Source organism: Staurois parvus, unplaced genomic scaffold (genome assembly GCF_062004578.1).
Source record: "Staurois parvus isolate SC_StPar_1 unplaced genomic scaffold, SC_StPar_1.0 ptg000445l, whole genome shotgun sequence".
Taxonomy (NCBI): Eukaryota; Metazoa; Chordata; class Amphibia; order Anura; family Ranidae; genus Staurois; species Staurois parvus.
In genome coordinates this window covers 7,431,992-7,447,629 of record NW_028318241.1, presented here as the reverse complement: position 1 = coordinate 7,447,629, position 15,638 = coordinate 7,431,992, and the positions used below count along the sequence as shown (strand labels likewise).

The window sequence follows — 15,638 nt, the reverse complement described above, 5'->3', positions numbered from 1 at the left end:
AACTCCTCGAGCGCCTAGTCTACACCCGCCTAAGCTCTCACCTCAACGACAACAACCTCCTCGATCCCCTACAGTCCGGCTTCCGTCCCCTACACTCCACTGAAACTGCCTTACTCAAACTCTCCAACGACCTGCTAACCGCCAAAGCTAATGGCCACTATTCAGTGCTCCTACTCCTTGACCTCTCTGCGGCCTTCGACACAGTCGACCACCCCCTCCTCCTCAAAAAACTACACTCCCTCGGCCTCAGAGATTCTGCTCTCTCCTGGCTCTCATCTTACCTGTCACAACGCTCTTTCAGCGTTACCTATAATGCTACCACCTCCCCCTCACTCCCCCTCTCTTTTGGGGTCCCTCAAGGCTCTGTCCTCGGGCCCCTTCTCTTCTCCATCTACACCTCCTCCCTTGGCCAACTTATACACTCTCACGGCTTCAACTACCACCTCTATGCCGACGACACACAAATCTATCTCTCAACCCCCCACCTCACCCCCTCGGTCTCCGCCCGAATCACACACCTACTGAGTGACATATCAGACTGGATGTCGCTCCACTTCCTTAAACTGAACCTCTCCAAAACCAAGTTTCTTGTCTTCCCCCCAGCACGGACACCACCCCCCATTGACTTCTCCGTCACATCCAACAACGCCACCATCAAACCCGCCCCGCAGGCCAGAGTACTTGGTGTCATTCTGGACTCCAACCTATCCTTCCAGCCCCAAGTCCAATCTTTAACAAACTCGTGCAGACTCCACCTCCGCAACATCGCCAAAATACGCACGTTCCTAACCCCAGAAACCACTAAACAGCTCATCCACTCCCTCATCATATCACGACTCGACTACTGCAACTCCCTCCTCACTGGCCTGCCTCGCTGCTGGCTATCCCCGCTTCAGTTGATCTTGAATACGGCTGCCAGACTCATTCACCTTTCCAGCTGCTCCATCTCCGCCACCCCCCTCTGCCAATCCCTCCACTGGCTTCCGATTGCGCAACGGATCAAATTTAAAATCCTAACACTGACGTACAAAGCTGTCCACCATACTGCCCTGTACTACATCACTGACCTAATATCCAAGTACCGCCCAGCACGCATACTCCGCTCCTCACAAGACCTCCTTCTCTCTAGTTCCCTGGTCTCCTCCTATGCCCGCCTCCAGGACTTCTCCAGGGTGTCACCCATCCTCTGGAACTCCCTGCCCCAACCCATCAGATTATCACCTACTCTCCTCTCCTTTAGGCGCACCCTGAAAACCCATCTCTTCAGGGAAGCCTACACCACCCCCTGCTAACTTGACCGACCTCCTCCATTCTTCCTACCACTCCATCCTCAACAGCTATCTCCTCCTGTACCACTATCCCCTCCCTCCTAGATTGTAAGCTCGAAAGAGCAGGGCCCTCAATCCCCTCATGTTTTGCATTGTATTGGTTTTGTTCTGTCACATGTTCTGTCCCCCTTTGTAATGTACAGCGCTGAGCGAACCATTGGCGCTTTATAAATACTGTATAATAATAATAATAATAATTATTCTCTTATAGAGCTGGATGGAAAAAAACAATAATTCTTGGAGCTCATTCAAGTGAAGAACCAGACAAGTGGTGGCAACAATTTCGTTTGGAAAAATCTATTATGCACCCAAGTTATAACAGAAAAAATTTAAACGGTGACCTCCGACTAATGAAAGTAAGAGTGTTGTAGCTTTTTTTCAATAAAATTATTTGTAGTGTTAAAAAAAGTCCACTTTACAATCCCCCAAAAAACCCTCCCGCTACCAGTCTGAGCCCTGGCTGGTGGGATGATGTCCTCTCAGGGGGTGGTGCCATGACAGCCTGGGCTGAATGATGCTGGACATCATTTATCTGGAGCTGTTACTGCATGGGCACCTTTCGTTTGAACATGAGTATTGCAGCAAGATCTGTTTTTCTTTTTTTTTCTTGTTGTATTTTCCTAATCTTTTCATTTTTTTCTGTACACTGCAGCTGATAAACTCACGTTTAGGAGCTGTTCAGCATTTTTTTTCAGCAGCCCCTGAACTCACCCTAATGTTTTCCTATGTGCCCATGTACACATCTTCGTTTACAGTCGTCTACAGGCAGTTGAGTTTACAGTCGCTTTTTTGAACACAACAAATTTGCGCTCAGATGTCGATTTTATCAGCATTTCAAACACAAAACGCTTGTAAACACGTCTAAACGTGACAAATCACATTTATAAGCGTTTGCATTTAAAAAAAAAATTTAACTCTTCCAGTTTCCAATGCTGTCCAGAGCCTTTTTTCATCATGAAAAATGCATGCAAAGAGTTTTCAAGGTGCTCAGATGGACAAAATACTGAACACAGGATGTTCCTACCAAGCTTGTCACACATTGTGACCAATTCACACCTCAGACATCTCCCACCCTTGGAAACAAAAGATATGTTAATGCTCATTTACACCTCAAATTCCTCATTAAGACCCCCTGCCAGGTGATTTTAATGACTCACTCCACCAGACACCTTCCCACCCTTGGAAACAAAAGAAATGTTAATGAGCAACTCACACCTAATTATCTCAACACCTACTGCTGTCTCTGCTTCTACTGTGTGTATTTCTCTGAAAGAGTCTGAAATAGTTAATAATTTCCCACTTTTCAGTGCATACTGGGCATTTGGGAGGTTCTCCTGTGCTTATCTTTAAAAAACGCTTCTAAACACAAATGGCATAAACGTGCATAAACGAGTTATGCAAACGCGGCTAAAAAGACATTTTTTAACCTACATTTTCCAGCAGTCAGTTTCCATCATTCAGAAATGTCTTGTGTACATGGGGCCTTATCCCATTCACAATTCTCTACTAACTCATCACATCCCCCTGACGAAGCCACATGACCCTGTGGCGCAACTCGTAGGGGAGGGGCTTTGACTTCACCACGTACCCAGCTTCAGATGGCGAGCATAGTCTGTGTGAGAAAGACACACAGAGGAGGCTCTCTACAATTTTTGGATTAAGCGATTATATTATACCCAAAGCGTGTTATACTTGTACACCATGTGAGTGCATCTGCATATGGGGCACTAAATAAATTGTTTTAAAAATGATAAGGCACTATATATTTTTTCTTTCTTACTGCCCAAACGAGGGATAATTGGAGAGAGGAGCAGAGGGAAGGAGCACAATCCTGCAGTGTAAGGAGGGAGAGATCCCAACAATCATACCAGCACACAGGCAGTGATTGGGGGGTATCCAAGATCCATCCCATCCCATCCTGAAGGATCTGGCCATAATATTCAGCAAACCATCACCTATTTGGACACAAAGTTATGTCTGCCTTTAATTAGGCTTACATGGAGAAGTGAGCACATATGAATGTTGAAATTGAAGCACAGATTGAAACAACGTGTGGAATACTTTAATTATTTTGGGACAATCACAAATATATATTGTTTTATCTTTTATATATATTGTTCTACATTTATATTGAATATTATTTAATAAGGCACAGTGGATATAAGTATAAAAATTGATTTATTATCATTCACTTTATATATTTTTTACTTTTTTTCATTGAATTTATTAATGAATGTGGCAGAGTGGATTCAAGGACAATATATTTATCCATCACTATTTAAATTTAAATTTGATTTGATGTAATTTAGTTATTAATTTGGAAAAGACAATTGCAAGTTTTAGGGGCGCAGTATTTTCCTATAGTCACTTGGATATTATATAATTACACATACTTATGAGGATGTGACTAAATACCAGCAAACCATTAAGAAAGCACAGTTTATTGTTTTATCTGTTTGTGGCTCTCAAGTAAATTCACACATATTTAACCACCATTACCTGCTACAGTGCTCTATAACCAATGGTATTTCCCCATTTCATCATTTTTATTCTTCATCCTTTTCTAGGTATTTTTCAAGGATGCAGAATGTTGGTAGTGTGGTGTTCTCTATATCACATTATATATTTGGTATTTTAGCATTATTGCTTCATTTTATTTCAGTTAAGGAAAAGAGCAATTCTAACAAAAGCTGTTCAACTTTTACTATTGCCAACAACATTTGAAGACCCTAAAGAAGAAAGTACATGTGAAACAGCTGGATGGGGAAGGACAGAAGAAGCTATTACATCAGATGAACTGTTGGAAGTTAATGTCACCATTTTCAATAGAGAACAATGTGCCACACACTGGAAAAAAGCCAAAGCTAATATAACGGAAAACGTGGTTTGCACCATTGTGCGGCCTGGAGCAGGAGACACATGTGGAGTAAGTCTAAACTTCTGCTATCATCCTCCTTATTCAGGAAAAGCCAGAAACTGAATTCTCGGCATCCTTCCTTTTGCTCTATTGACACCTGTTTCTGGTACTTATATTAAAAATATTAAATATTACCATGCAATACCTTGAGGCTTAGGGACTGATGTGAATGTACAATATATATATGTAAAGTGATGCGTAAATTGACGGCACTTTGTAAGTACCTGTGATAAAATAAAATAACAATATTTCCTATTTAATATTTTTTTTTGATCATTCAATTAATTAAATTACAGTGTAGAGTACGATGGCCATGCAGCCTCCCAACAGGCCACAAGGTGGTCACCTTAGTCTACAGGGAATTGCCAACAGCCATTTTTTTCCCCTTTAGCACAGGCCAAAAGCTTAAACAGGCAACTTCCCGGAGTTGGACTAGGTTTCATTGTCTGTTCGTTTGGGGCACCCTGGTTGCTGGGTAGACTTCCTGACAGTCAGCTATGTTGTAGCACAGGCATAAAGGGTCAGGGGTGCATCTCATACTTGGGGACGCCAGATTTATATTTCTCTAAACTAAAGGGCACAAGTCTCACTCAGTGGATCTCCAATCTGTAATTCCTATGTAACTGTGTTTGCTTTACGTAACCAAACGCATGATCCGCCAACTGGAGAGAGTGGCTGAATGTACAGAACTTAGTTTAGTTGCATTGTTTAGTAGAGGCCAAAAAGATATGGGACAGTGTAGACATTTTGGTCTTCCAAAAAAACGGGAATTTACCCTGGTACTTTCCTGTACACTTTGGGGATGTGAGGTCCCTAGCTGTGGGTGCCGGGTCTGACAAACCATGGGATCCTTGTCAAGCCAGGCAGGGTGCTTTAGGGGCTTCTAGAGAGTAAAGAGCACGTGAGGGCCATACCAGGAGCATTCACGGGTGCCACTGGGGTGCCACCCACTGTCAGGGCTCAAGAGAGTCAAAAATACATAGGTGCTGGCCAACTATGCAACATGTGTGGCGCTCCAGAATAGCAATTAGATGGTGACGTGTGTATTGTGCTTGCAGTCTATTCAGTTTCCCTTCATAATGTGTTAATTTTGGTTTTGTTTGGGGTATTCAATTTAATTTAATTTTATTTAATTGCTTAAAAATGTTATCTATTTTTCATGAATATGTACCTACATACAATGGGGCCATGGACCATGGAGAATACCTGTAGCCACCCTCTAACAGGAAGTTAGATCACAGCAGCAAACAAAATGGAATTTGGAGTAATAAAGGAGGCTGAGATAAAAAACAATTGGACTTTTTTTATTAGGAATACAAATTTGAATAGATTTCTTTTTAAAACCACAGTTTTTAATGTCACTTTAAGCATGCATGTCTCCTCTCTCCATAGGAACAATCATTCACCTTTGCATGGTATAATCTAAATGTCTGTAGTTATCTTATAGAATACCTAACCTTTTTTTGATCTGTAGGCACTTTCTGCCTACATGCATTTTCTTCAGAAATACCTGCATGGAATTTCATGACATGTTTCCTGATGGTGATACCAGTGTGTAATGTGTGTTAACATGACCACTTGCTTCCATCAGAAGCCTTGCGATAGGGTGACAAATCAAGAGCACAGTTGGGAGTCAGGGAAAGAGTGTTGTCACAACATAACAGGAAGGACTTTAAATATAGGCTTTCATGACAGGATCCCCTATATTATAACCATATTACTACCCATATTATTTTAATGTCAGCTGCAAATTTAAAAATATTTAAAATTACTTTTGAAAATACACTAACGTTTTCACCAAAAGTGGAAGGGTGCTTTTAGGCTTTTATGATGTTTTAGCAATTAGGTTTACTTTAAAGAATCCCAAACTAATCAGAATTGCTGATCTTCTTCTAAAAATGTTAGTTTCCTGTCTGTTTCTAGCTTTGTTACCATCTGAGTATCGAAGGCAAAAATAACATATAGAATAAGTCAATCCTAAGCGATATACTTGATCTACTATGCTAAATCAGCACCAGAAACCTGTCGCTAGTAGTTCTTTATTGTGACTTAATTGTTCCTCTTTTTCTCAAGAATACATGAATGTTCCTTTTCTTTACAGGGAGATTCAGGCGGTCCCTTAATCTGTAATAGAGTGTTCACAGGGTTGACCTCTTTCGGGGAACCTTCATGTGGAAAGGCTAACGACGTGTCCGTCTTCACCCGTCTGACAGCGGAATATATCAGATGGATAAATGAAAAAATAACTGACTGAGTCTGGAGTTGCATTATCATGACTGTTATGCTTCTTCTGTTTCACTATTTTAAAATTTAATTGAGCTGTAAATCGCATAGAACATTATTACAGAACTATAAATTCTTTTAAGTGAAAGATTACAATGAAAACCTTAAGATAAGACCATATTCCACTTTAACATAAACTATCATAAATGTCAATTTTACCAGCAATAGGAACACCGCACTCTAAGATGGAAAAAATATTCTTCTGTTAGTAATATAGCCAGCAGGAACAAGTTGTAACTGATGCAATTAGTATATCGTAAATATCATTAGAGTTTATTTACTAACTTACACACTGTCGTGCTGTGATAAGACACGTGTTGGTGTGATGGGTGCCATTATTTCTGAATTGCACCCTCACAGCTGTGCTGTCAAAAATGCTGCATGCACCTTTTTGGTACATTAGGCAGCCAATTTAAATGAATGGGTTGCTATCACACAATGTAAATGTTCGCATTGCAATGTGAAGGTTAAAAAAACCCTTTTATTATTTTCCCTAACACATGATTGGGTATTCAAAGTGAACACAGGTATACCTAATTTTCTACCATTCACTTTTCAAAGTGCACATTCATTTTAAAAACTGAACAGTCACTACTCCTTTAGTAAGGCAACCTCACTGAATTGAGTACAGTTTATCTACTGTCAGGGATCCTGCAGCGGTAGCCTCTAGCACGCCACAGACCGGAATCCCCCAAGGCGCAGAATCTAAGCTCCGACCTGCTTGTTCACCAGAGCCCCTGATGGTGGGGATGGACTTGGAGCAGGCCGAGACCAGGTCACGGCCCCTGGGTTCACCCAGCTGTGGTAGAGGCACCGTTGAAGGTGTATAGCGGGTAAGAGTCTGATGTGAAGAGGTAACTGAAGCAGTGTCGGGCAGGCCGGGTCGGTAACAGTGGTGGCGGTGTAGTACAGAATCAGCAGGCAGAGGGATAAACAGGTCACAAGCCGGCTTCGTCAACAGGAGGTCAGAACGTATGGGGTTAAGCAGGAGAATGGTCAGACAAAGCCAGGGATCAGAGCAGGAGACAGACAGCAAATCAGGATCAGGCAGGGTCGGCAACAAACAATCTACTCACAGGAACTCAGGAACACAGAAGACCATACGGCACTTGAGCATTGCAAGAGCTGGGTTTAAATAGCCCCCCCGACTCCTGACAGGTGCTCCTGGGTCCTAGTGCTTGCCCAGCGCCGTCATTTGTGACAGGCGCGCCTGGGTCCTAGTGTCTGCCTGCCTGTACATTTTGTCAGGATTCTACGCATGTGCAGATTCGATCGCTGCGGCGATCTTCCCATTCCCTGACATCTACCCTACACTATTTAGACTGTACTTCTAAATTAGTGCCGGTTCACACATATGCGGATTCCATGCGGTTTGAACATGTGAAATAACAATGCTTCCTATGGTGCCTGTTCACATATATCCAGTGCACTGGCAGTGCAAATTCAGTGTGGATTGAAAAAGAGTCCTGTCCAATTTCTGAGCAGTGCGGTCCACTTCAGGTGCGGATTACATGATATTGACTACTATTCAGGGGCATATTTCCCACAAGGCAAATAAGGCATTTTTTCTAGGGCAGCATTTTTCAAGGAGGCAGTGCTGCTCCCTGGAAGAAGCGACTGAAAAAAGGACACACGCGGCATGGGGATCAGGTGGGATCCGACAGAGGCTGCGGGCTGCTTGATGGAATATGCAGAGTCCGACTTTCATTCCAGAGGATGTCCGGAGCTGTGAAGATGAGTGTCTTTCTCTCTCTTGCCAGGTGGGGAAGATGGTGTATGGGGGGGCAATGGTAGTGGAAGGCTTTCGGGTGGGGGGAGGGGGGGCAGGGGTTTTGTTGGTTAATGTCCCAGGCTCTCTCCTCCATGGGGGTGGGGGGATGGCATTGGTCGGTGTCAGGTTCCACGGGGAGGGGGGTTACTGATTTGTGTGTTGCCTAGGGCAGCACAAAACCTACATACACTGCTTCTATGGGAACCGTTACTAAACTGCACATGTGTGAACAAGATAAAATCCTGACCTGAACCTGATGTGAACCTTTATCAGCCCAACCAATTACTGAGGAGCTTTTCCTAGTGTTGTAAGCTGTGGAAGTGAGAAACATTTAGTACAAACCTACTAGAATGTTATTTTCTGGGCTCCTGCCCATAGGCAAGGTATTCTGAATTCTGTGTCTCCTGTGCCTTGTTTCAAATGGTTTGTGTATTGGAGGTGTGTCCCCTTCTTGGACATTGCACCAGGACTTTGGTCTTTAACAGATAACAAGTACTTTGCCCTCAGTGAAGCACCTACACCTGTCCCTCACTTCAGATCAGCTATGAGTGGTGAGTTTGAAAAAGGCTTTATTAGGTAGCTTTTTCAAAGAGCGAACACAGCAACAGGATGCAGATATGAATAGAGGTATCCATTTATTGGAACAAAGACATAGCACATTTACATCAAAGTTGCCTGTGTACAGCTTTGGATGTAGAAGGGAATTATCCAGCCACTGCCAAAGAGATATTAAACACCAGATCAGTAAGACTCCATATAAGTGATTCAGAACTACCAAAGGAAAGAAGGTTGGCGGAGTCTACAGCCATCCTATGTGCACCAAAATGCATTTAAGGGGCCCCACCCCCTTTGTCAAGCTCAAAGCCCCACTCTCTAGACTGTTGATTGGTTGTCCTGCTGTAGTGCACAGAGGACGGCTGTAGACACTGCTGGCTTTCTTTCCCTTGGCAGGTCCGACTTACTTCTATGGCTTACTAATCCGGAGTTTGATATCTCTCTGCCAGGGACTGTATGCTTCCCTTCTGCATCCGAAGCTGTACATAGGCAAATTTGATGTAAGTGTGCTACATCTTTGTTCCAATAAATTGATACTTTTATTCATACCTGTGTTCTTGTTGCTGTGTTCTCTTACATGTTATTGACTGGATCAGTCCCAGATCTGATGGATGAGCTGAAGGATTATGTACCTTTCCAGCCAAACCATCATACACTAGAGACTCTTCCCCTTGGAGAGCATTGTTTCTGAGTGCTGTTCATCCTGTGTGCAGTTTTTTGGTCTAGTAGTCATAGACCTTCAATGAGCATTGGAAGTAGCAGGGACAATACAGATGAAAACTATTGCAAAGTGTATATTTTGAAACAAAAATATAGCTAACATTATCAGCTTAATACATATTGCCAGACAGTGTTAAAACAAGTGACGTACTCTAGCATAGCTTGTGATATTCTTTTTAGTACCATGCTGTATAAACGTACAAAGTGTAACAATATATCAACCCAGAGTGCACCAAAACACCTCAAACTCACAAACCCACATTCCATAGAGGCTGTTTTTAAGGTGAAATAAAAATTACAGTGCGAGGTATACTTAACATTTCGCTCACTGAGGTTAATCTTAAGGTGTTAACAAGATGGTAACTGGTTCTGCACCGTCTTGCAAGACTGTACCTTCATATTTCTCCCTTTTGTTTGGGGGATGTGATCATGTGCGTACTATATATCATGTTTGGTGGGAGTGCCCCAGGATTAGGGGATTTTAGAATGGAATTTTTGCTCTGATACAAAGGGTTACTGGGGCTACTGTAGAGCAATCACCACAAATCACATTGCTCAATGATCCGGTAACTTCCATTCCTCCTTTGCAATCACTGTTGGTGCTTTATATTCTATTAGCAGCCAAACCTAAAAGGACCACAGTGTCCCTATCCCAAGCTAAGCCAAAAAAGATCCTGGATCTTGGTGATTGAAAAGGGTGTTAGCATTGTGAATGATACTGAAAAACAATTTGAGAAGGTGTGGGACCCCTGGGCCCAATATGTACATGCTCCACTAATCATGATGATGTTGACTATCCCATTTATCGCAAATGGCTTCCTGGTCTTATAATAAGGTTGTTCTTCCTTTTTTTGTTTCTTTAAATTTTTTTCCTCATCTTCGTTTTTCCACTTTTCTCCAGTTTTCCATGATTATTCTCACTGTGATGCATTTTTCTGTTATTGAACTGCTGGTTCTTATATGCACTATTTATTGTCTTGTATGTCTCAGATCTCTTATATACTGATGTCCTCCTTTATCCTTATGTGTTGCTGACAGCATAGCATTTCATGGCTGCAGTTTGTGTATAATACCTGTCATTCTGTATATCAGCAGATGTCACAGTTCGTTGTACCTATCTGTTCCATATATCTTTGAAAATTATTAATAAAAAGATTGAAAGTTAAAATAACAGTGCCGTGTTTCAGAGTTAACAGCTAAACATATGACAATTTTTTTAAGAAATAGTAAAGCATGATATTTCATATACAGCAAACTATATAGAAAGACTCGCTGCACATTCTGAATGCCTAGCCACTGTGTTGGAGGAAGATATGATGTTATTTTTAGAAAAATAATTTAAAATTTTGTGAAAAATAATCATGTCATAGTTAAAGAGTCAGAAATTTTACATGGACACACTGCACACCATATAAGTGTTTTTACCAGGCCAAAATGGAAGACAGAGAAACTTTGCAGGTGTTATATACAGTATCTCACAGATGTGAGTACAACACATTTTTGTAAATATTTTATTATATCTTTTCATGTGACAACACTGAAGAAATGACACTTTGCTACAATGTAAAGTAGTGAGTGTACAGCTTGTATAACAGTGTCAGTTTGCTGTTCCTTCAAAATAACTCAACAGGCTAAGGCTGGATTTTAAATTGGCAACATAATGCATCAATAAAAGTTTTGGACCCCTTAGAAAAATCAATGGCAGTAGAAATGTAGCAGGGCCCCCAGGACTCCAATGGTTGCTATAGGACTCTCAGATTAGACACTCCAATATCTGTCATCCTTACTCTTAACCTCCAATCCAAACCTTCTTGCTTCTACATAAATTGATCTTGCATCCCTCTTCTTTTTTTTCTTTACTTCTTAAAACGACTCTCCCAAAAAAACAAAATATTCATATAGTGTAGTACTCCTGGGTGATATCCTATAGAAATGTAAATTATGCAAATATTAATTCTACCACTAAGAGGCCATAACTAGATTGATTTACTTTGATATAATATTTGGTAGTAGAAATGGAACGCATAGTAATAGAATCTGATCTTGTTGTAGGAGTATGGAATTTATTGAAGATCTTGTTTCAGTTTATTGTCTATTCCTAGTGAGATAAGAAAGAAACATGTGTTATAGCGCACACTATGATATGTTATATTATCCCTTCTTAACCACTTCAATACCGGACACTTTTACACCCTTCCTGCCCAGGCCAATTTTCAGCTTTCAGTGTTGTTGCATTGTGATTGACAATTGTGCGGTCATGCAACACTGTACCCATAAAAAAAGTTATCATTTTTTTTACACAAATAGAGCTTTCTTTTGACCTAAATTTATTTAGAATACATTTTGACCTAAATTTATGAACAATTTTTTTTTTTTTTAAAAAGCCTCCTTTTTCTTCGGTTTTGTCATAAAATGTTGCAAATAAATAATATTTCTTCATAAATATAGGTCAAAATGTATTCTGTTACATTTCTTTGGTGAACATACACCAAATTAGTGTATATTATTTAGTGTGTAGGAAAGTTATAGAGTCCATAAACCATGGTATATATATCTGGCAATCGATCAATCAATGAACTAGCGGTCAATCTCATTTCTTGAGGCCCGAAAACGCCAGCATAGTACAAATACCCCCCAAATTACCAATTTTTGGAAAAAAAAAACAGTCCAAGGTATTTAGTAAGAGGCATGGTGAGTTTTTTGGAAGTTGTAATTTTTTGTTACAACTTTTTGGAAAATGTAGAAATTTAAAGAACAAATCACAATATTGTCACCAGTCCAGTACAGCCTGATTATATAACTGGTTTGGCAGTGATCAGGGACACTGACTGGTGACAGTATGTAAAAAAATAAAAATAATAATTGTATTTTTTTTTCTATTTTTTTATATATATTATTACATTTATGTTTTCTTTTTTTACTATTTTTTTTTCAACACACTGTGACCAAAGAATTACAATGTTACCATAGTAACCATCAGGTTTTTTTTACACATTATGATTGCTAATACCAATGCATTTCATTGATATTTGTAATCATTGTTACTGAATTAAACTGATTCATTCACTCTTTTGCTGTGATTAGCTATGATTGGGCAAAGCTTATCACATGATACAGATGGGCTGTGATTGGCCCTGTCTGTACCATGTGACTGCTTTGATCAATCACAGCTAACAACACAACTGTATACAATGAATGGCATGACAGGAAGCCATCCATTGTATACAATCGACATGTGATCTGCTGTGATTGGTCACAGCGGTAACATGGCACTGGCAACAGTTCTGTGTAGTGATATGTCATCGGCTGTGTCCCCGTTGACAGATAGCACCACTGCGCGGCCCCACGGCCACGTCAGTGGCTACTTTTGACAAGATGACACCCAGTAACAACGGCGAGTGTTCCGCCAGACCATCAATCTGCTATAGGCCAGGTGGAAAGGTGGTAAAGATGGCCGATAGATGTCCTATTGAGGGCGGAATCGAGCTATAAAAGACCAACCCGCATGGCTGACGTGCACATCCTTTGATAAAGTAGTAATGATGAAACGTGTCAGTAAGTGATGTCAGACGCATACCGGAAGTCTACCGGTGGCCATCTTGGAGCAGGCCCTGGTCCAGGTGTTGTATGCTGGTTTTCTTTTACACATTGTACGCTCTTCTTTCCTAATAAATTGTTTGAATTTTATGTTGATACACGATGGTCTGCCTATGTTTGGTTGCATATGGATAACCAGCAATAGATGCAAACACAAGAGTGGAAGTGGTGGTTTATGAGACTGTTATGCTCCAGATTATAGGAGAATTTGGTAAGGTGCTTTTTTTTATAAGGTGGTGGAACATCAATGGTGGATAAAGCACTGGTTTGTGGTGATCACAAAGGTGGAAAGAGTTTGAGTACACTAGCACTATCAGTATTTTATTGCTATCAGTATATGCTATATGAATATTTTGTTTTTTTGGGAGAGTCATTTTAAGAAGTAAAGAAAAAAAGAAGAGGGATGCCAGATCAATTTATGTAGAAGCAAGAAAATTTGGATTGGAGGGTAACAGTAAGGATGACAGATATTGGAGTGTTGTCACGTGGTGGATAAGCTGGCACAATAGTAGCACTATTTATACTTTAATACAGGGGTGGGCAACTGTGGCCTTCCAGCTGTTGGTGCACTACAAGTCCCATCATGCCTCTGCCTTTGGGAGTCATGCTTGTAACTGTCAGTTTTGCAATGCCTCATGAGACTTGTAGTTCTACAACAGCTGGAGGGCCACAGTTGCCCACTCCTGCTTTATTACATAATTTAAATTGTAATTTAAGGAGATAATGCTCTATATGCAGTTTTTAAATGTGACAAACTCCTGTGCTCCTACCTAAAAAACTAATACCTACAAACAAAGGTAAAGCTGCTACATACAGTCATATACCCATAGACAAAAAATATATAAATTAAACACAAATGATGCAGTGCTACTACCATAAAAATTCTTCACACATAAATGAATAAGTGAAACAGTGCAAAATTGGTGACACAAATAACATAACACACAATATTAAATAGTGCCAAAATATCACGTGTGACAGGTGTCAATACGAGGTCCTAAAAGGACCAAATAACATAAATGGTGCCCCAAGTAATCCAATTTTACTTGATGCTCCAAATCAAACAAGTAAGTCACGACAGGACTCAATGTGCTAAAAAAACCTCCCACCGGAACTAAAAATCAGTTCCCACCATATAACACAAAACACACGTGCATCCCAATAAACGCATAAACTAAAAAATGATCATGCAAACAAACATGAATAAATGAATAAATATATATAAAGTCCCATGAGGTGAAAAACACCTGATAATGTACAAAAAAAACATATATAAAGTCTACAGGAATTCTTAGAAAAAAAAAAAAGTGCTGATAAATGTGCAGAGATATCCAAAAATGGCTGAATTGCCCGCTCACCTCCCTCTTGCGACCCGCACAAGGTCAACAGGATCACTAACACATGGACCCTTAATAGTAGGTAATCCTCCACAGCTCTCCACACTGACCTCCCCTCATGTACAGATTCCAGCACAGGCTCACAGGGCAGCAGATCTCCTCTTCAAGTACATAAGGTGGCTGCAGCCACTTGATCCCTCATAAAATATAAGTGAATGCTTGCATAGTGTAAAACTATTTATTCACCAAACAAAGTACCACATATCGAATATGCTCACATTTAAAATCATCTTGTACATCACATGTAAATCAAACCTCAGATCAGATGTACTTGCATGGGTGTCCAATGTAAATAAAGAAGGCGTCCGACCGGAAGTGCGTCACTGCCAACGCGTATCGTCATGCTTAACACATGACTTCATCATGATGAAGCTAACAGCTGTACATACATATGGGACCTCATTGAATCAAGTAATGGTTGACATAAGAGGTATAAGGGAAGTAATTCTTTGGATTCAGCAAGACATGCAAAGACTGAGAGAGAGGGTGGCAGCTGTTGAGGACAAAATGACTAAATTGGAAGATGAGATGGCCCCTGTAAAGCAGGAAGTTCGAAACACTAGTGTGAAAATATCGGATGCTGCTGCCCGGTTAGATGACATTGAGAATCGATTGAGGCGGAATAACCTAAGGGTAGTTGGTATTGGGGAAAAACCCAATAGAGTTTATTGAGAACTGGTTCGTGACTGTATTTGGGAAGGAAAAATGTATCCCGTATTTCTCAGTGGAGCGAGCCCATAGTTCCATTCCGTGCCCTACCTCCAGGAGGCCCTGCAAGACCTTTCCTGCTTAAAATGTTGCATTTCAATGACAGAGATAATATGCTTCGTTAGTGTTACAAGGTCTCAGGTGTGAATTGGGAGCAGGTGCGTTAAATTTGGTGTTATCGCTCTCACTCTCTCATACTGGTCACTGGAAGTTCAACATGGCACCTCATGGCAAAAAACTCTCTGAGGATCTGAAAAAGAGAATTGTTGCAGTAGATCCAACGTCAATCACGATGGCAATTCTTTTTTCGGGTCGGCGGCGGACATTGTGATTGATGTTGGATCTACTACAGGGGACATTCT

General features: G+C 40.8%; 1 protein-coding gene across 1 annotated transcript in view; it reads left to right on the top strand.

The window, feature by feature from the left end:
- Positions 1–8,245, top strand: part of LOC149453692 (granzyme A-like) — a 35,349-nt gene extending 27,104 nt beyond the window's left edge. The window contains exons 3-5 of the mRNA XM_089688037.1: positions 1,540–1,684; positions 3,991–4,254; positions 6,347–8,245. Of these exons, the coding sequence (XP_089544163.1) occupies positions 1,540–1,684; positions 3,991–4,254; positions 6,347–6,499 (562 nt within the window). The 3' untranslated portion in view covers positions 6,500–8,245. The remainder of the gene's footprint in view (positions 1–1,539; positions 1,685–3,990; positions 4,255–6,346) is intronic.
- Positions 8,246–15,638: the final 7,393 nt, after the last annotated feature.